Here is a 22,473-nt window from a genome sequence, read left to right on the forward strand (position 1 = left end):
AATGATTTGTGTGTGTTGTGCGTGAGTTTGCTCTGACCATTCTCCACATGCTCCTCCTCCCCGACGCTGCCCTCGGGCGTGGTCCGCTCGTACCCCTCCTCGGGCAGCGGCAGCGCTCCCAGCCGCGGCCCCGACGAGCTCTTGCTGCTCGGCGTCTCCGAGTCCTCCAGGCCGCTGTCATAGCAGCCGCCGTCCTGGGGCTGGCTGACTACCGAGAAGGTCACCCGGCGGAGGGTCCCCTGCAGGGGGAACATACACACACACACAATATGGGATTAATCATCCAGGAGTCCTAATCTGAGATTTCTAAATCTGTAAGGATTAGGCGGTGTTGGGCTGCGGGTTGTGCAAAGACATATTGAGATTATCTGATCGTGTTCGCCTTGATTATGAGCTTAGCTGCGACAATGCAGGGTAATAGTCCTCGACCAATCACGGCCGGTGTTTCAAAGTTTTTCGTTTGGCCTTAAATCCCAGTTTAGATTAATGCAGCTGGACATGGGTGATGTTTACAAACCTCTGGACTGCCTGGAGACGGGTTTTTTAAATTGTTTTATCTGGAGTGGGTCCCAGTGGAAGCAGCTGGGTGATACTAAGCCCACTCTCTGAAACACTTACTTGATTGAAAGATAAGTGAAGGGAAGTAGATGATAAAGCTGCTGGTAGTTCTACATTTCATCTCAATGTAAAGAGAAGGAGAGGAGAAAAAAAACAAAAACAACGATGCCCTGATCTCACTGGTCTTTGTTTTCAGGAGTCTGACTTGTTTACGCATTCACATGACTTCTACTTGTGCCATGTGATTGGAATTATTTTTGATCAATTAAAGGGATACTTCACCCGTTGAAACATGAATCTGTATTGACACTGGGTCATATATGTTGTAGAATTGTGAAATCAATTTTGAATTTGGTGCCTTCTTGGTCGAGAAAAGGCAGAAAGTGTCTTTTTGGCTCATGTGGATGAGCGACACCAAATCCCAGAATGCACAGCACCGCAGGCGGCCAGCGGCGGCAGCAGCCGAGACACAAGACCGGCCTGTCGTCAGCAGCCGTCTCGCTGCTATATTTATATTATTTCGCCATTATCAGCTTTCTCCATAGAGCCTGTTAGCTTCCAGGCAATATGGCGGACGTTAAGTTTTCAATTCTGGGAGTGAGTTCCCACCCAACTGATCTGTGATTGGTCTGTAGCTTCAGTGGTCGAAAAAAGGAACTAGCGTTGTAGTTTCACCCCGCTAACCGCAACAGCTTCCAGTGACGTAAAATGAAGATTCTTGCGTCACTTGAAGCTCCTTTACAGACTCAGAAATACAAAGATTTCCCATCTCAGGGGGAAATGAGGGCGGGATGCACGACCATTCAAAAATACTACCAGTTTACTACTGATACAAAGCTTAATGCAAATGGGTGAAGTATCCCTTTAACTCCAGCTCTTCATAAAGAGCGCATGTGCTCGTAAATGCGTCTGGAATAATAGTAAATGGTAAATGGACTTGAGCTTGCAGCACTTTCCTAGTCTTCTGACTACTCTTTCTCTTTGTTTTCAGTGACTGTTTTCTTCATCGTTGGACAGTTTTTCCCTTTTTTCAAACCCCGGCGCAGTTTGGGCAGATGGCTGTTCATCATGAGTCTGGTTTTGCTCAATATTTCTGCCTCTCAAAGGACGTCTTTTCTTGCTGAATGTTGCTTTGTGCTGTGCTCATGACGGGTTAACGCTGGGTCTTTGTAATACATCAGTGAGTAAGATCTTTGACCTGCTTTTTGTAGAGTGTCTCGAGATAACGTGTGGGATGAATTGGCGCCACACAAATAAAGATTGATGATTGATTGATGGATTGTGAATGTGGCTGTCAAAGTCAGAACAACTGTACAGCCAACCTCTCTGAATAATTAGATAAATAAATACATCATATTGTGAGTGCTTGTAAGTCATCCATGCTGCAGACATCACTGTGAACTCAAACAAACTGTCAGTGACAAATCTCCCAACCCCGCAGTGCAAGTGCTGTTGATTCTGCTACGTCACACATCATTCATCCAAACTGTGCATCACACCTAATGCTATACCAACAGACAAATCACCCCGGCCCGGTTAGAGGGAACAGTTTCCACTTTGTAGAGAGACAGAAAGACTATAAAAGTCCAAGCCGAGAGAATAACAGAGAGAGTTAAATGACTCCGTCTGGCCGGGAGGGATCACTCTGCGACAGGGAGCCCATTTCTATACAACACACCCCCCCCCCCCCCCCCCCCCCTCCTATCTCCTCGCACACTCATTTATCTGCTCTGGAAAAAAAAAAAAATTACAACCCTTTCAATTTAGATCTGCTTTGAAACACACGGCGTACAGAGAGGAAGTCAGGGAACAGAGGGAAGACGCAGATTAGGGGCGGAAAAACTTCAGCACTGAACGTCGCCTCGGGATAATCTGCAGGGAAACTGATGGACGGCTGGCATGAAAGCCAAACCCTGAACCAATTCTTCTTTTTTTACTCCCCGGAAGAAAGGGAAACATTTTAAACGTCTCACCTGCTGAACGTGCGAGACAAGACGAGACAGGAACACAGCTTAAATTAATTAAGCAGAAGTGGGAGGGGGAATGAAACGGCCGCCATTTCTGAACCGACGTTTAGTAGAGATGAGGAAGAAGAAGAAGAAGAAGAAGAAGAGAGAAAGTGAATCAGACAGCAGGGAGCACTGAGGAAGAGGAGGGTGTGATATTAGCGTCTAATGGGAAAGCTGCAGTTCTTGGAAACTCAGTGTCTTCATCTTAACTCTCAGCAGAGAGAGAGAGAGAGAGAGAGAGAGAGAGAGAGCGGTGTATTTTTAGAGAAGATGAAGCAGTTTTCAACCTCTTTTCCAACCCATGCAGACGAGGGGGGAATGGTACAGAGAGGGGAAAAGTGGGTGAGAAAGTATAAATGGCTGAGTATAGAGAGCAAGAGAGAACACGAGCAGTGACTATGTTTGTGTTATAAGAGTGAGAATCAAAGTGATTGGTTATTTTATCATTACAAATTCCCCGATGTCCACGTTGAAAAATAATAATTCCTCGATTTCTCCACTTATCAGGCCGTCAAAAAATTTAAACAAGAGAGTTATTTGGATTATTGTTTGCCCCCAATTGGAGCCTCTCATGTATCGCCAGTATGCTTGAGTCATCGGCGCTTTGCCACTCTTTGAAATAGCCAGGAGGTCTTTTCTACGAGACTTGAGACTGCATGTGTTTTGAAGCTATTTACAGAATCGCAACCCCAAAACATTTTCGAACCACGTAGACAGAAAACATGATATCACTTTTTACATTCAGAGCAGAGACTGAACCATTTCAGTTCATGACCACGAGTCTTCTGGTTAGTGTGCCATGGATTCTGCCAAGTGTGCAGGGTGAATTTTTTGCCTTTATTGGATTGAAACAGACATAACCGCCAGGCCCTTCAACGCCCCACAGGATGGATTTTAATACAGGGCACAGTGGCAAAAATGATCTCACCACCAGCTTATCAGCTCCCAGAGAGGTTGAGGCCCAGAAGGGCACGCTGAAGCTATCAACCTTCAGAACTAAACGACAGACAGAGGCAGAGAACTTCTTTCCCCCGGCACTCCAAATGGCCATGCTGATAACAAAGAAGAACATCCTGTTTTATTTTTGTGACGACTTCAGTCACTTTTCTGAATTAATCCAAGCTCTCCCCCCCCCCACAACCACCCTCCACATCCTCACGTATTCTGAAGCCTAAACGTTGGCAGGTATGTTACAAGTCATGCTGAGGGACACACACAAACATCTGAACCACATTTTCATGACAGACTACGCAACATTGGCCAAGATTTTTCACTAAAACTGGAGGAGAAGTCGGCTGATTAGCGGCGCTCATCCACAGTGGGTGGGTGTGGGGGGTCTCCTGAGGCGAAGACGTGAGGTAAAAAAAAAAGCGATGCAGGAGTAGCAAACGAAGCAACATAGTCCACCATACAACGCTATAAAGACAGTATTTGCCTTTATATCAGTGCTACATGTAGTCCAAAGAGCGGAGAACAACAAACTGGAGAACAGAAAACGTGAAGCAGCCGTTTAATTACGGCCGCGTGCACACAGTTTATGCACTGACTCCAGGCTGACTGCTGCAGAAACATACCAGGGGCTTGACAGGAGAAGCTCCGGGTGAAGTCTGAGCGAAAAAAAATTGTGTCTGTTTGCGTTCGCACATACAGCTGCTCTGTCAAATATCAGGAGTTTTTCGGGAGATTTCTGCAAAGCTGCGTGAAAGCGCCATAAGTCTGTATCAAAACGGAGCGCCTAGCTAACCATAAGCCGTGCTGCTATAGCATGCCTCGAATGCTGAATCTGGATTTGTTAAAACAAAAAAGGTGAAATAGGTATCTGTCTTTCTGGAGAATTGATGCTCTGAAGTCTATAACCGACTTGGTATTACACGACGGGCTCAAACTCCTGCAGAAATCCAGCCTGGACCACAGGGCAGGATTGATTGACAGACAAGAAGTGAGTTACGTCAATTTGGAGCGAGGTGTGTGTGTGTGTGTGTTTGTGAGAGTGTTTGTGTGTGTTTGTGTGTGTGTGTGTGTGTGTGTGTGTGTGTGTGCTTGTTTGTTCAATAACAGAATTCTGTTCAGCCATGATTCCATCTAATTCAATTTCCCTCTAACCCTCTTTCTGGCCCAAGCTGCCCCCTTTCATTCCTTCATCCTCATAATTTTATTTGCTATTTCTCTCCTCCCTCCTTCCCCGCTCCCTTCCTTCCTTCTTTCTTTCAGGACGATCTTGCTGTCTCTGCTTGTCTCGGCAATAACTCTCCCCCCCCACCCCCCCCCTTTCATTCTTTTTCTATTTTCCTCCATCTCCCCCCTCCCCTCCCCCCCCCCCCCCTCCATCCTTTCTTCCATGCCAGTCAGCTTTATGATGTGGCGATCGATGATGTGTCCTTGACCTCGTTATGAGTCCCTCTCCTCGTCCCACAGAGGGCTTTATTGACCCATAACTCCTCTTCACTCTTTAACCCTCCCGTTTTTCCTCCATTTTTTTTTTTCCTCTTCGTCTTCTGCGTTCTCCGTCGGGAGCGTTTTTACTGAATGACAAATTAATCCGACTCCTCACGCCATATCCCATTGAGTCATTAACCGTTACTCATTGTGGCCTGTTCTGCATGGTTGTCAGGCCTTTCAAACATTTACACTCATTCTCTGTCAACACCGTCCTTTAGAAACGTTACCACATCTCCGCCCTTCTCTCCCTATCCTTTCTCGTTTCTCTAATTTGTATTTGCAGTCTATTTCACCAGGTACAACATTTAAAAAAAAACAAACTCTCTATTCCCGAGCGCCTTGATGTTTCCAACTACGCTGAGGAAGAACAAAGCATGTTTGTGTGTTTGTACTTGTGCATGCTTTCTCGGATTTATTCTGAGGTAATGCAATTAAGACATCCTGAATGATATCTATTGAAAGTCGACACACACACACACACACACACACACACACACACGGATGAATTAGCTAAGGTCCAGTGTGGCCTATGAAATGGTGGCTGATGGAATATTAATTGAGTTTGACGGGGGACATAAAAAACCCTTCCCCTTAATCTGACACGGGCCATTACAGTTCAATACTGACATGGGAGCTTTACTCATCTGCACAGCACTGTGTGTGTGTGTGTGCGTGTGTGTGTGTGACTGTACTGTACGAGTATCCTGATACTGTACAGGATTATCGTGAAGCTATTTTTGGGCACATCTGTGTGAATCAAACAAAGGCATGATGGGTTTGAACTCAGAATAAACTTAACCATCTGAATCCTGCAGCTCTGAAGAACCTGTGGGAAGAAAAAAAAAAAGAAAAAAGCGTTCCTTTTCAGGGCCAGAGCGTGTTGCAGCGCATGTGTGTGTCTCTGTGTGTGTGTGTGTGTGTGTGTGTGTGTGTGTGTGTGTGTGTGTGTTCATATGCTTCTGCGTGTGACTGAGACTTTCACACCTTAATGTTTGTGTTTTGTTGCCGTGTTTGAGCGCGAGACTTTCAAAGCCTGCAAGATGTGTTATGTCAGCCGGTGAGAATACACGCCTGTGTGTTTGAAGTGTGAAGCGGTGCGTGCGTGTGTGCGCGCGTGTGTGTGTGTGTGTGTTGCTGCACAATGTTCGTGTGTGCGTGCGCAGGTTGGCTCAGTCATCAAGGTAATTAGTGTGTAAACCTCCTTGCTGTCGGTTCAAAGAGAATTAACGAGCTCTGGTTAATTAACAGTCTCCCTCTCTTCTCGTTACATGTGTCTGCATATTCAACACATGTGTTTGTGTGTCTGCGTGTGTGTGTGTGTGTGTGTGTGTGTGTGTGTGTGTGTGTGTGTGTTTGTGTGTCTGCGTGTGTGTGTGTGTAGGTGCAACATCTGACTGTGCCTGCCTGCGTGAACAAACTTGGATGTGAGTGTGTGTTTGTGTTCGCCCTGACTCTGCTTACACTCTGGTCTGCATAATGAATCGACAGGATGTGGCTTATGCATAAACCAAAACTACAAATATGGTTGTCGGACGAGAGCCACATTTCCCTTTAGGCTCACTCATGTTTGACATCATCCAGATACGCTGTATGACGGCTGATTGTATTATTTAATATATATACATTACCATGCAGTGCGTACTGTCTGTATTATAACAATGCTCCGAGTGGAAACCAGAATCCCTCTGAGTTCACTAAACCCAGTCATGCTGCACGCAAGTAAAGAGGATGTCATGCATAATCCATAGCTGAACACAGTGCATGGTATATCTTCCTTTACATAGACCACAATGTGTACTGTACAGTAGTGGTGTAGTCCTCGACAATCGGTTTTGGTCTTAAAACCGGTCTCGAGACCACTTTTTGAAGGAACACGCCTCTTTTTAAAAGAATAAATAACTTAAATTCACTTTTGTTTTGTAGTTAGATTTGTATCCCTCGGTTACGGCCGCAACCTTCCTGGTGTTACGGTCTAAGTGAGTGACACGCCCCCTTCACACAAGATGAGGATTTTTCTGTGCTATTTCTCGGTCTTGGCCTTTTCTCGGTCTGGCCCTGTCTCAATCTTGGTCTTGGTCTTGACTCAGTCTAGATCCCTAAATGTCTTAGTCTTGGTTTTGTCTCTCCCTGCCTTGGTCTTGGTCTTGTCTTGGAGAACTCTGGTCTCGGGTATGTCTTGGTCTTGGTCTTGACTCTGTGTTGATCCCTAAATGTCTTGGGCTTGTCTTGGTCTCGGAGAACTCTGGTATTGGGTATGTCTTGGTCTTGGTCTTGACTCGGTGTCTATCCCTAAATGTCTTAGTCTTGTCTTGATCTCGCCTTGCCTTGGTCTGGGTCTTGACTCGGTCTTGGTCTTGACTCGGTCTCGATCCTAAATGTCTTGCTCTTGTCTTTGTCTTGGAGCACTCAGGTCTGGGGTATGTCTTGGTCTTGGTCTTGGTCTTGGTCTTGGTCTCTTAGCACTCTGGTCTCGGGTATGTCCTGGTCTCGGTTAGTGTGGTCTTGACTAAAACTCTACTTCACAGATGAGGGAAAATAGACCACTTCAAGTCACATTTCACAATTTTGTGCATCAAATTAAACGTTTGTGTGATTTTCCACCATCAGTCAAAGGAAGCCCCCCCCCCCCCCCCTAAATCCATCTCTCACAGAGTGAATGTAGCCAAATGAAAATGATTGTGTTCATTAATTACATTTGAACTAAACAGCTCTAAGATTTTAATTACATAAATGATGTGCCTTTTTCTTGCCTGCCTGCATTCGTTTATTAAAAATGTAACCGAGTGTGGAAGAAAAGACGATCATTAAATGACTCAGAATGAGGGATGAGACTTTCTAATATCCCACAAATCTTTGTCAGTTGTGATACTTTCTTGGTTGCATTTTCTTTTTTGGCCCGCGTCACGAGTGACGGATCGTGTTTGCCTTCTCTCTTAACCCGACATCCCACTCGCTTCGTCCTCCGTGCTGCGTCGTGTCTTATCTCTGTGTTAGTAACCGTGCTCTGAAGGAAAAACCCAACTGGAGGTGGAATGGATACTTTCTCTTCCTGATGGTTGTGTTTTTTTTTTTTTTGTGTGTTGAAACGGGCAGGAGTCGGACAGGTTTATGAGCCGAGCGTCAATCAAGCGGACACCTGACATCCCATTAGCAATCACTCCCTGCAGACACCTGAAATTTTCCCAGCGTTGACGGAGGAGTGTAGCCGCGCATGCTAATATCCCTGCCTGTTGTCCTTCACTGCTGATTCCAGCCTGTGGACATGTGAGATTTGATGCAGAGCGTCAATATATATATATATATATATATATATTTTTTTTTTTTTTTTGAACAGTGACTGTTTTCATTCCAGAAATAGGATTGTGCATCCCTCCTGGGGAACTGACAGTCTCAATTAAAGAGCAAATGTATGGCATTCTTTAAGTGGCTTAACGTTAAGCTCCAGTGGGACGTAAAGTGTGGTTCCATAAAATAATTTAAAAAAAAACCTTAATCTGATAAGTGTTTAAAGAGTATTTTGACACGGCTTTCAGGAAAACGCGGCAATCGCATATCTGATATTCGACGCCAGATCAATAAAAAGCGTTTATTTTTATCCTCAAGAATCCGTCACCTGATCCTGTTTCACCGTAATGCGATGTCTTATTTACAACCTGGAAATAACAGAGCTGATGAAATGTCAGTCTTCTGCACGGCACAGCTAGAAGTGTGTAAGGGGGTCTGTAAGGGGATATTGCACTATGCTTCCACAACGCACAATGAAAACTAATATGCCTGTGCTGACACCACGCGGGTATCGTCCAGACTTCATAAGCAGGATGCTGATGAGTCAGAACGACCTTTTTGCCACCGCTGGCTCGTCTTGACTCCGCTTAGAAGTCGGGTTGTTGCGGACGCCGCCAGCAAACATGTATGTGAGTGAGTGTTGGAATTAATAAGTGAACTCAGTAACTGCCAGTTTGTTTTATAATTTATAATAATGACTTTGGATTGTCAGTTTCTTTATTCATATCAATGTGCAGGCGTACTGTTCCTTTAATGATTAAAGAAGTGCTGAGTGGAGACACCGCATGGAGTAAGGCTGTCAAACTTTTTCAAACTTTGCATCCTTTTTTGGATTGAGTGTTTAAGAAGATTTGATTTGGAAACATGATTACTATTTATATTATATTATGGTTTATAGCTAAAAAAAACAAAACTTAAATATCGGTGCACAGACTGCCATCCTAATTGGTACCCGCAGCTTTCTCGCTCCATGTCCTATTGTTTACGGTGAGAAGGCAGACTCAGAGGGCAGAACAAACACCTAGCTGTGGGAGTGTCACCCACCTGGGGGAGGGGCTACTGCCCTTTGTGATGTCATGAAGGGAACATCTCTAAACGGCCTGTTTGAGCACACATTTTCTGAAAAGTGGAGCAGGCAAAAGACGGAGAGGATGGACTTTTCTCATCATTGGGGGGTTTGTAGACAGACTAGAGAAACATGTTAATGTTGGAAAAACATGTTGAAGGGTATGTTGCATAATATTTGACTTTTAAAGAGAGTACTTTTTACTTCGCCTTCAAATGTTAAGGACTTAAAAAAAATTCCAATTTTGTCTGAACAATTGGGGAAAAAGTTGGCAAAATTCCAATCGCTTGATTGGCTAGATTTTCAGTCATATTTCAACCAAAATCTGCGTAAAGCAAAGAGAGAGAGAGAGAGAGAGAGAGAGAGAGAGACAGAGAGAACAGTTGGGGTCCATTCAGATTCAAAGGTCAGCACTTACTGATGTTTCTCAATAGGAATTATATTTCAATGCTGTATTGAATGTTTTGCTGTGATTTTTACTAGTATGATATTTAAGGTTTAAATTCTTAGAGTTCTGACAACTCTAATTCAGACTCTGCTTTTGTCCAGGCTCCACAGAAAGACAGTATTCATGAAAGAGACTAAATCAAAAAGAATCTCAAGGTCCAATTTCAATCTTATTAAAGATATTATGATTTAAGGAGATCTATTATACTCAATTTCACCATTCATCATGTCAGCCTGGTTCAAAAACCTCCTTATTCATCGTACACTAGCGTCAGTAAAATCCCTCATTTCAACCTCTTCCCTGAAACGGTTCATTTCAGCTGCTGTCGCTTTAAGGCCCCCCCCTCCCCATTTATCCCACTTTCCTCCGATTTGTTCAGCTCTGTTTGCAGGGAAATGAAACTTTGAGTGAGCTTCTGGGTGGGCGTGTCTCACAGCGTTGCTCCATGCTTTGTTCTAATACGTCGGCAGAACCCGACGAGATTCTGACCGAGTCTGGTGAAGTTCTCGTAACATCTCGTTCTGAGCAGCAGGAAACCACGTCGGGGGGATTACACCAACAACAACAGTGTGTATCTTGTGTTAAAAAAAAAAAACTTTAACCGAGGTTTAGTATGGACAGCCAACATCATCACATTATATGTACGTATATAAATATGGATCAGCAGAATAGAGCTCCTTTAAATGTGTTCCATTCAAAGTCATTGATCAGTAAATATGACAAACTGTTCAAGTCCTTTTGGCGTCTCATAAAGATGGAGGAGTTGGCTTTTTTTTCTCTGAAAGACGTGAAGCGGGAGAGGAGACACATTATTAAATTTGCACAAATAAAGTCGTTAATGTATTTCTGTATTCAAGACGCTGTGCAGGAGTTTGCTTGGAATCTTTTCCAATTTAAAACAAGAAATGACCCAACATCAGGTGCCTATAACTTCCTCTGTTGCCATGGTATCGATATGATTTTCAATCAGTATGAAAGTTACAAATGACAACCCTAACATGGATTCATGCTGCCATCTACTTCCACGTTGTAAAAATAGTTGTACCTCTCATAATGAGATGTTATAACTTACAGTTGATGTGCTGAGTGTTTTCAACGCCACACCCTCCGATTGTTTTCATTTTAATTGTGTTATCCATTCAGATCCTCATATCCACTCCAGATGTCTCCTTTCATCATCTCAGCACAGACTTTTTTTTTAATTTTTTTTTTTTAATGCTAGCACCTTTAAGTGTGAACCTCAGCGGTGACGAATCACAGGTTTTTTTTTGGTTGGGGTGTTTTTCAGCGCATTCACACAAACAGCCCGATTCATCTCTGTTTTTTAAATTTTTTTTTTTATTCTTAAGCATCCTGCTACAACACTTTTCTTTTTGTATTTTTTCCAGCGAGTGCCAACGAGGCCAAGCCATGAAACGAAAACAAACTTTGACGAAGCGTCGCACTCCAACCGGTCGAGTTTCTTTTGTTCTCGGGTGACATTTGTTGCGGTAATCTATTGAAACCTTTTTTTTTTTTTTTTTTTTGTGTTGCTTTTCATCTGTCGGAGTTATGCATCAAAGGCAAGCGTTGCGGGGGAAACAGTGAAATGTGCTGACAGAAAAAAAGATCTCACGGGGGGCTGTGTGAGCAGGACAGATACATTAAGAATTCATTGGACTGTGATATATTTACACTGGTTATTTAAATATGGGAGTGATTTTAAAAGCTGTATGTGTGACCTTTTAGCATCTGCAGAGTGACGCGTGCAGCGCTGGAATGCTTAAGCTTCCCGAGGCGACGCTGACAAGAGCAGATGTCCTGTTTACTCAGCGCACCCCATTAGGGTCCAGCAGCAGACAGGTAAAGACAAGTGTCGGGGGAGAGAGAGGGAGCGAGAGAGAGGGGGCGACCGATGATGAATAACACAAGTGATAGATGCATGAATGAGCTATAAAAAAAAATAAGAGGGTTAATCAGCATGGGTGGCAGAGTAAACTGTTAGAAGAAGAAAGAGGGACAGACTTCATGAAAAGTCTACATGACCGCAGTCTGTCTGAGGTGGAAATGAAGAGACAAAGAACGCCGTTTAGGGGAGAGAGAGAGAGAGAGAGATTGAGGGGGGGGGGACTGTTGTGGTATTCGCAGAATGCAGAAAACGTTTTGGAGCAGGTTGAAACTCGGCTCGGGGGGGGGGGGGGGGGGGATGAAGGAATATGAGCGGCGTTTCTCTAGCTGTCTGAGTCGCAGATGTTCACGAGCCGAGGTGCCTTGTTACCACAACACACGCACGCACACGCGCACGGCTTTCCATGCAGGTTTCTCAAAAAAAATCCACACATTAGGGGCACACCTGCATGCTTCTGCACACACACACACACACACACACACACACATTTATAACTATGCAGAGTGTGTTGCATATTGCAGAGCGAGAGAGAGAGACCACCTCTGCAGTAATTCTTCCCTTCTCCATGATTCAGATTTTCCCTCTTCCATATTGCACCTTCTAACCCTTCCTTCCCCTCTCTCTCTCTCCATCTTCTTTTTCTCCTTCTTTCCCTCTTCTTCTTCTTCTTCTTCTGCAGACCCCATTCCCCTCCTACACCCCCCCTCCCCGTCTCAGTCTCTCTCTCTCGATTGCTCCCTTCAGAAGCAGGTGATGTAGAAGGGTGCTCAGCAGTATCTGACTATCAGGGCCTGACTCTGTGAGAGGAATGATAATCACTGTGCTGCACTGCAGAGAGAGAGAAAGAAGAGAGGGAGCGACGGAGAGAGACAGGGAGAGGGGAGGAGAAGGGGGCATGAGGTAGAGGGGAAAGAAAGGGGGGGGGCAGCAAATGCGGCAGTGGAGAAGGGGGGGGGGCAAAGTAATGTAAAAGGGGGGGGGAGTGCGACGAAGAGAGAGAGAGAAGGAGAGACAAAGAGGAAAGAAAGTGAGAAAGAAAAAGAGCAGATATCGAGCGCTTGCTTTAGAAGCTTCATCTCTCTCTCTCTTTTCTCTCTCTCCTCCTCATCTTCCACTACCCCCATCTGTCCCCCTCCCACACCTCCTGCAACAACACCCCTGCTACAACAATAGCTTGTAGTACAGCAGCCCCGCGGTACGAGCAGGGAGCCTTAGCCTTGTGTCTGAGCACCAGAGAACATTAACTGCAGCAGCGAGGTCATCTGATCGGCACTATGCGGTCCCTTTCTCTCTCTCTCTCTCTCTCTCTCTCTCTCTACTCCTCTTCACTCTACTGCAGTCTGCAGCCCGGCCCCCCTGTGGTCACCGTTGGAAACACAGACCACGCCGCGCACCGGCAACGACTGCCCCGATGAACACTTTTTTTTTCTTTTTTTTTTCTTCCAGCAATCTATGTATGTAATTTGCCGGAGCTACCCGTGGCCATAAATCACTTTCTCTTACTGGGAGCAATTAAAGCCGAAAAACCCCGCGGCCACTGCTCATTATCAATGCTCTAACTAGTTACTGTAAGTGTGTGGGTGTGCGCAGTTTGTTTGTAGGGATGTTGTGCATTTGTGTACTAAGAGAGAGAGAGGGAGAGAGGGAGAGCAGAAAAGAGGGGCCGCTTCACCGCATGCGGGTTCTACTGCATCGCCATCCACCACAGCTTTGTTAGCATCAAGCTGTCCACTCTGGCATTGAGCTTTCTCCCTTCTCCCTGCCTCCATCTGGGCTCTCCACCCTGCAGATACACACAGAAAATCACTGACTCTATTCACAGCATTAGGCCTTTTGAAATGTTTATCCCTTTTGTGTAGCCGTGCCTGTCCATGGGGCGGCGGCGGCGGCGGCGGCGGTGGTGGTGGTGGTGGGGGGGGAACAAAACAGCAACAAAATGCTCATAGAGGGAGACGTTTAAAAGCGAGGGCTTACCGGACAAACGCCCGTGATTCAGATTAGCCTCTTTGTTGCTGTGTTTTTTTTTTGTGTGCCTGTGTACTATGTGTGTGCGTGTGTACATGTGATGATGATCGCTTTCCACGGCTAGTCACTAAAACAGTCATCGCTTATAATATCCATGACAGGAGTCATTGTGGGGAAAGATGCAAACAGGATGGTGGTTTACAACTGGCCTTCTGTGTGGGAGCGTGAGTAAGAGACACCATACATATGCATGCCTGCTATTTAGATGGCATTTACTGCCCCGTTCTTTGTGTGTGTGTGTGTGTGTGTGTGTGTGTGTTTGTGTGTGTGTGTCAGGACCATTAGTCTAATAGTATGCGTGTTAGGAACAGGCTTTTCCCACCCACTGCTATTGTCCATTAAGGGTGACCAGAGGAGAGTGAACAATAGCTTCACTGTGGGTCCAGTCAGTGTATGAAAGAGTAGAAGTGAGGATGAGGCTAAAGATACGTGGACTTACACACACCGGCTGGTGGACACACACACACACACACACACACACACACACACACACACACACACACACACACACACACACACACACACACACACAGAAACAACCTCCCTGTTGAGAGTGATTAGGAGTGCTGCTGTGAACAATAGACAGAGTCAATAAAGGACCTCAGAGACATCCGGATACAAGAGCAAAGTCTCTATCTCATACTCCCCCTCCACCCTCCACCCTCCACCTCCACCTCTGTTCTCTCTTCCCCATATTTCCTCTGCATCCAGTCCACCTCCTCCTCTGACTGTAGCCCATCCTTTTTCTCACTCCTCTAAAGCTGCACTCTCCCCTCCACTAAATTAACCCATCGGTTACATAATCACACATTCTAATTTCACGTCCGTATCAGCATTTTTCGCACGACTCACCACCGCACTAATTGTCTTGGCTTGTTTTTGTGTCTCCGACTCGAAGTGCCGCCGAACATTGTGTCGGGGCTAACGTCTGGAGAGGGAGGGGGTTGAAGTGCGGAAAAAAAAATCACGTTTGGGTCTCTGAGTAAAACATGAACAAACTTAAGGAGGCACCATCCCGTCAGTGTGAACACAGAGCTGAGGACAACAAACCCAGGAGGGAGTCTGACTTCAAGCTATATTTAGTTAGGATATTTAAGATCTGCTTCATCAATGTGGTAAATGTTGCATATTAAACCTTTAACTTCAGATTGGCCGACTAGTCGGAATTTAAATTTGGTGTTTAATTGACACGGAAATGAGTTGCTAATATGACTGATTAAAGCAGCTCCATGTTAAAAATCTGATGACGATGTAATGCAGACTCACATGAGAGAGATGTGTCAAACGAAGCTTCTCCATAAGGAACTGTATACGTCTCAAGATTTACTCTCAATTATTATTATTATTATTATGTTAAACTAAGTAATCAAAGAAAGTTCCCCGTCATTCTTTCTCAAAGCCAGGAAGTAGAAAAATGAAAGCAATAATATAACATCCAAACATGGTTTGTATCAAACAGTTCTGTTGAAAGTCTCGTCCTGGCATCAGAACTTATGTGCAAAATTCAAAGTTGGCAGTGAAACAAAAACAAAAAAACATCTCTACTTTTATTCAGCATCACCAACCAAGCTCGCAATACGCTCTCTCATACTCTCAATTTATTTTAATGTTTTCTCCATCACTTCTTTTTATGTCTCCCCCCCCCTCCAGCATCCACTCCGTCTCCTTTGTGGCGCTCCTGTCTTTTGTAAAAAAAAAAAAAATGGGCGGACAGGGTTGAGCTGACAGGGGCTGACACGCTGCAACGCCACGGCAAACTGAAATCCATCCTGACAGTTTAGAATCAGTGTCACTCACTTTTGCAAGGTTAAAGATAGCTTAGCCTAATGTGCTGTCAGACACCGGGGCGAACATGTACACCACACGTAGGCCTAATAAACACAAACACACCTGTGAGTTCTGAAGTATGAAGTGCACACGCTCCACCTCCATATATGGGCATGACCTCAAAAGGTAAATCAGCATATATATATGTGTGTGTGTTGGATAATTGTGATGTGAAGCCGTCTCGGCCCTATCGCCCCCTGTGACAGACACAGTGCCACAGAAAACGTCTCGGGGTGCCTCGCCCAATGTCTCGACAATAGTCTCAGTGTGCGCGAGTGACTCGGGGACACAGAGGGGGCGTTATACTTTGGTAGACGACACGCATGCACCCACACACACACACACACACACACACACACACACACACACACACATAAAAGAGGGAGGACAGTGCACTCTTTCTCCCCCTCTGCGCTATTGCTCACTCCCTCTCTCCCTGACGCAGAGAGACTCAATCATTCTCACACTCTGTCTCCTTTGACGCAGAGGAAAAACATAAAACAACTCCCTCCCTTTCTCTTCTTTCCTGTGTATGTGTGTACACAAGTATATATGTGTGTGTGTGTGTGTGTGTGTACGGACACAAGACTGTATAATTAATATGGCTTTCATTTCTTTGAGCTGTGAAGTATGCTTTTGGTATGCAAACAGACTTCTCGCATACGAGTGTGCGTATGTGTGGTGATTATGTGTGTGTGTGAGCGAGCTTGTGTGTGTGTGTGTGTGTGTGTGTGTGTGTGTGTGTGTGTGTGTGTGTGCTGTTCGATACACCAGAGACCGAGTGCAGAGCCGGGCCATTGAGCGGAAGGAGGAGAGTTAATGAGAAAGCAGGGGAGAATTCAGCGCGTTCCCATCGATAACCTCACACCACACTTCAAGCGCACATGTACGCTGGCTCCAGTTTTGAAATCCCCTTTGAAAATTATGGTTCAGCATTAGGGTTAAGAAATGACTCCACTGAAGTCATATCCAGCAGAGTTTCACAGAGCTGAGCGTTTTTTTTTTTTTTTTTTTGCTGAGGAGAGTCAGCCTGATTATTATGCGACTCCTGGCATTAAGAAAAAAAATGTTTAAAAATGCAAATTATTCCGCAGCCACTGCAGTAAGAGAGTTAAGCGGCAGCTGAAAACATAATGTTTTTTTGCATACTAAACTTCAGGTATATACTGCACTAATTAGTCATAATGAGTCAATGTATTTCACTCCCACCAGTGTTTTAATGTTTCTGTATATGTGCCATCTGGGGATGTAAGGATTTCAGGAATGTATAAGTTGAGATTGTTTTCACTTCAATTTTCTTTAATTGCGGGTTCATGTTGAGACTTTGGGATGCATTATAGAGAAGCATGAAGTTAGTGAGCCATACAAGTTTAACAAAAAAAAGGTACTTTTAACTATCTATTCCTGCCTGTTTTGATGCATTCACATATCTTTTATTGATTTACTAATTAAGGATTTGGTGAGTCATGTAAGGGAAATTTCCGGGTCCATCCTTTTGCTTCCGCTTGTCCGAGGAGTAAGTCAAACCAGATTTCCCTCTCTCCAGCAACGTTTTCCAGCTCCTCCAGGGGGATTCAGAGGGTCTCCTCGCAGTTGGTCATGCCCTGGAAAACCTCCAAAGGGAGGCGACCAGGAGGCGTCCTAATCAGATGCCCAAACCACCTCCACTAGTGGCTCGACTCAGAGCTCCGACCAAATGTCTAAGCTCCTCCCCCTTTCTCTAAAGCTAAGTCCAGCCACCCTCCGGAGGGAACTAATTTCAGCCACTTGTATCCGCGATCTCATTCTTTCGGTTAATACCTAAAGGTCGTGACCACAGGTGAGGGTTGGAACGGAGATCGACCGGTAAATCGAGAGATTTGCCTTCAGGCTCAGCTCCCTCTTCACCACAACGGTCCGGCACAACGCCCGCATTACTGCTGACGCCGAGCCAATCCATCTGTCAATCTCACAGTCCAAGACCCCGAGATACTTAAACCCCTCCACTTGGGTGGAAGACTAGTTCTCGGGGAAATTACTGGGTGAGAAAGTCATTTATTCAGAAAGTTTGTCAAAGAGGTCACGAATAGAAATCTGATCTGCAAACTAAAAATCAAACAGAGAAACAAAACTACCCAGCTGAAGAGGAGCAGAGTTCATGATACGGTTCAGAAGTCTGCTGCCTCAGCTGTCTCCATACAGAGGTTTATTACCTAACCAGCCACACAAACAAACCCACACTGTCAGTCATGTAGGCACAGGATGGTGTTTACACCACGTTGGCAGTAGAAGACGGACTTTGTACCTCGCATGTGTAAATTTGTGTTTATTCGCGGGGGTTTCTTATCCCATTTTTTTTGTGAAAACAAGTTAAGCTAATCAAAAAGTACATTGATAAGAAACCCCCCCCCGAATAAACACAAATGTACTTCATGATTAGCTAAACTTGTTTTCACTAAAAAAGGGGATCATGCTGAGTCGCAATGAACGGTGAAATCTAACAAATCATGAAGTCACAAATAATGCAGGTTATTCAAGTTTTCCACTACAAGTCACTGTTTTTAAAAAGTTCAGTTTGATAATTCCAAATTGTTTATTTCATCAAACCAACCGTCCAAAAGCCAATTTTGTTGGCTCTTCAGTTGGTAATCAAAAGCTTTGATCACACTCGCACTTAACTCCTGAAAAACATTTTGATGTGTGAACGCAGCATTGATTTTTTAATTCAGACATGATCCAGACTTTCTCCTGACAGCCCCATAGTCGTTTTCCGCAGAAAGTCTGAGTGGGCTGCAGGATATTATCCGGAGAATCCACCTTGAGTGAGAGTGGAGGGGGAGGTGATGTTAATTCCCTGCAGTCAGTGCACGACCACAGACTGCATGGTGCTCAATCTGTACCATCTCCATGCATGTAGCTGAACTGCTGCATTAAGTCTTCTCCGCTCTTTTGTTGATGCTGTGATTCTATCAAACTACACATAGCACTGATACAGAGGAAAATATTATAATTCTAGCGTCATATAGCGGACTCTCTTGCTTTGAGGTTTGATCCAAAGGCAACTGATAAAAGAAGATCTTGAAGACGTTCAACCGAGTCCAGTTTCTTTCGGCTCAAGCTTCAAATTTAGCATTACCTGGAAGATTAAGAACCTACAAAGACGACTATATTTCTTTGTCTGCCATTTCCGCGTCACTCCTTACGTCATGTCTTCCCTAAGTAGACATCACGCCCCTGCATCCAGTCCGACCGGGTTAGTCTCCCACTGTGAGCTGCACATGTGAACAACCACAACAGGAGAATATCAGGGGCCGTCCGCCTGAAATTCCCTAGAAACGACAATGATAACATGTTTGAAACCTAAGACTCTGTTTTTTTTTTTTTGGCATTTAACAAGAAAGTGATTATCAACTTTTGCAAAATGAGTTTAATTTGAATAAATAATTGGTTTTAGTTATGATAGTTGTTCTAAGCGATGTCTCTTGCTTGTATCTCTAAACTGTGTGAACCGTTATCTCCAAGCTGTTGGTTTTTCATTAACTATTGTTCAAACTGTATTCCTTTGAGCTCTGAGGGAAACTAATCTTTGACACAATATTGTGACGTTTAAAGGATTAAAGATGTATCCTTAACTGTATCTGAAGACTGAAGAAAAAAAAGCCCGCTCCATGACATATTGTTTGATAGCACAGCATGACCTCCACTATACGTATACACCATGTTTGTATCATGCATTATAAAGCTTTGACTTTGAACAAAGCACTTTGTAGATACGAGAGCTCCGGCTGATGTCGACACAAGTTAGGACCTGCTGTGTGTTAAGCGCTTTCCTTACTATCACAATCTCTGACTCACGTTCTGCATAACGCTCCATATGGGAGCAGAGATGAATTATTAAGTGCATGCATAATGATCGTTGCCGACAATGCTTTGTCAAAGTCACTGGAGCGTTTTTTTGTTTTTTGTTTTTTTTTCCTGAAGAAGGGACTCGACACGCTCATAAAAAAAAATAACACCAGTTTCTTTGATATTCAATTAGCAGTTTAGTCAATAATTTGAAATTCATCGTTTGATCACCCTGGAAACCACAGTGCTTGCTGCGGCTGCTTTGTGCTGAGATCTACTTAAAACGTGGCCAAGCTGCCACGCTTGACTTCTGCCTTTTTTAGAACATTCAGGGGAGAGGAAAAAAAAAAAAAAGAACCATGGAGAGCATGCTGAGGTGAAATCGTCGATTCGACATATTTTTTTGATGGAAGGCTCCCTGCGACGGCTCCGCTGGATTTAAAAGGGCCGGCGTCAGCAAAGGCCGGCATTAAGAAACACTCTCGCACATCTAATTCTAATCAAAGCCTGCTCTTTATAACAGCCGTGAAAGCTTTCATGTTAACACGACACCGCGACCAAAGCTTTACGCGCGCTTCTAAAAAAAGGGACTGACCGGTCAATGAGCACGTGTGTGTGTGTGTGTGTGTGTGTGTGTGTGTGTGTGTGTTCCTGCACCTGACAATGCACCGTATCTCTGTCAACTCACTCTCATCTTACCTCTGATGCTGTGTGTGCGACTCCGCCCGACCATGCATAAATTGTCAGTGATCCCCCCGCTTATGCTGTGTGCGCCTGTGTGTTTGTAAAGATGTCTATATTTTCTACACCTTCTCAGATGAGAGCGTCCTTTTATCCATCCAATTAGAGGTTGCCATTTCATCCCCCATGGAAACCTATTTGGGAGCCTCTAATTGGAAGGTAGATTTGCATGACTTTGATTTAAAAAAAAAAAATGTTGTGCGGCTTGTGTTTAAGTTTTCGTCCGTCGGTGCAAGCGATGTTTTTCCTCTTTTGTTTTTCTCTCTCTACAGCTGCTGCCAACTTTTATAATATCTCGGAATTTGTGCAACAGGAGAAGAGCGCTTCTTAAATAATGCATGTCTGACTTGTACCTGTGCAGCGCTGACCCATTAAGAAGCCGCTTTACTGTAATGCTGTTGCCATTACTCTGCTGTATCGGGAGCAGGGCCATTGATTTTAAAGTGCAGTTTGATTCATCAGAGTTCTGTTTGTTTTGTCTGGGTAAAAAAAAAAAAAAAATCATGTTATCTTACATATTATGGATGAAGGCTGTAGCTGAAGTGATTCATTTGTAGCGTCCTCGGGAGAGAGTTAAAGGTGGTGTTATGTGAATGTGTGATGATGGAGTCCGTGTGAGATTGTGTGTGTGAGGGGTTAGGCAGGTCAATCTATTTTACGCCTGTGTTTGAAGGCACCTTAGGGGGTTTCTCTCTAAAGGCTCGTCTGGCTGCTTGTTGTAGTGCACCTCCACCTCGTTTTTATGTGTGTTAGCGCGTGTGTGTGTGCATGTATAGGTAGGAAGGTGGGCAACTCTTATCAGGTGTATTTCTGGTATGGACAGGCTAGTGGGGATGAACATGGATCGAAAGAACAGGCTCACACAAATGTGCACACACACACACACACACACACACACACACACACACACACACACACTAAAAAAAGTGCTTGTACAAACATTGCATTGAAAGAGGTTTGGGTCAAGCTTCTAATATGGAGCAGTGCTGCAGGGGGGGGGGGAGGCCTGCCCACTCACATTTATGTAACTTCTTCAATAGGGCAGGTAGACAGCTCTCATTCTATCCGTCTCGTGTGCACGCACACACACACACACACACACACACACACACACACACACACACACACACACACACACACACACACACACACACACACAGAGACTCACACATACACGCTCACACCAAAATAGCCCGGAGAGTCCGACTTGGCTCTCCTCGCAGAGCCGACCCTCCCTCCCTCCTGTCTCCATCTAACCCCAGACCTATATACCTCATTTCTATCTTTTTCACCCCATCTCCTCCTCCTCCTCCTCCTCCTCTACACCGTCTCCGTCAGCTCCCCACCCCCCCCTAGGCGATACCCAACGAACACAGTCTGATTTCCTAGCTTCACATCTCCACCCCTCCTGCCTCTTCTCTCAGTCGCCCTTCTTCTTCTTCATCTCCAGGCCCAACACTCACAACCCACTCAACCAAACCCCCTTCCACCCCTCCACCCTCCCTTAAAACATGGGTGCTGACCAGGAATTCCTTTGCTCCTCTTCCACTCATTCCCCCCTCTCTTCCTCTCCACCCATCTCCATCTAGATCTTGCGATTCATCTATCTTCCTCCAACAATTCAGAAAACAGATGGCTACACTTAGCCCGGGGCGAAAACATTGGCTTTGGACGACAGCGCTACCAGGGCCGGGCTTTTCACACTCACACAAGATCTAATAAGCTGATATCCGCCTCGGAATGTGCTCGATTCGCCAACAGCGAAAATGCATTAACCATATTGCGGAAAATTCACACCTTAGGCTCATTCCTTGGTAGCATGCTTAATTTTTTTTTACCCAAATCAGGGGAAAAATTGAAAAGCAAGAAGATTAAAGACGACTTCAACCACTCAGTTTAAGAGAAGAAAAAAAAAGGGTAGTGGAGGAAAATGAAGAGGGTTGTTAAGAGCCATTTGTAAAATTTAAAGAATCTATTAAGTGTTATTAAAAAAAAAAGTTTGGGACCATTAAAAAAAACACGTATTGAAAGAAGATGGATCCAGATGGAGAGTGATGAAAAGAGATGAAACCACTTAGGGAGAACAGAGAGATCAATCAGGGAGAAGACAGACGGAGGGTGTGTGTGTGTGTGTGTGTGTGTGTGTGTGTGTGTGTGTGTGTGTGTGTGTGTGTGTGTGTGTGTGTGTGTGTGTGTGGTTGGGGGGAGAAGACAGACACTGGGGATGGAGGATTGGAAAGAGACACTTTTTTTTTATTGGATGAGTTACATCGCACTGAAGCAGACAGTGCGGGCGACTAGACTATGGAATATTCAATCTGTCCTAATGGTGCTTGAAAGTAGAGTTTTTGTTTTTGTGTTC

General features: G+C 44.7%; 1 protein-coding gene across 1 annotated transcript in view; it reads right to left on the reverse strand.

The window, feature by feature from the left end:
* pcdh7a (protocadherin 7a) overlaps positions 1 to 22,473 on the reverse strand; it is a 52,114-nt gene that overhangs the window by 5,237 nt on the left and 24,404 nt on the right. Inside the window, exon 4 of the mRNA XM_061065169.1 lies at positions 38 to 239. Coding sequence (XP_060921152.1) covers positions 38 to 239 — 202 coding nt within the window. The remainder of the gene's footprint in view (positions 1 to 37; positions 240 to 22,473) is intronic.

This window comes from Labrus mixtus, chromosome 2 (genome assembly GCF_963584025.1).
Source record: "Labrus mixtus chromosome 2, fLabMix1.1, whole genome shotgun sequence".
Taxonomy (NCBI): domain Eukaryota; kingdom Metazoa; phylum Chordata; class Actinopteri; order Labriformes; family Labridae; genus Labrus; species Labrus mixtus.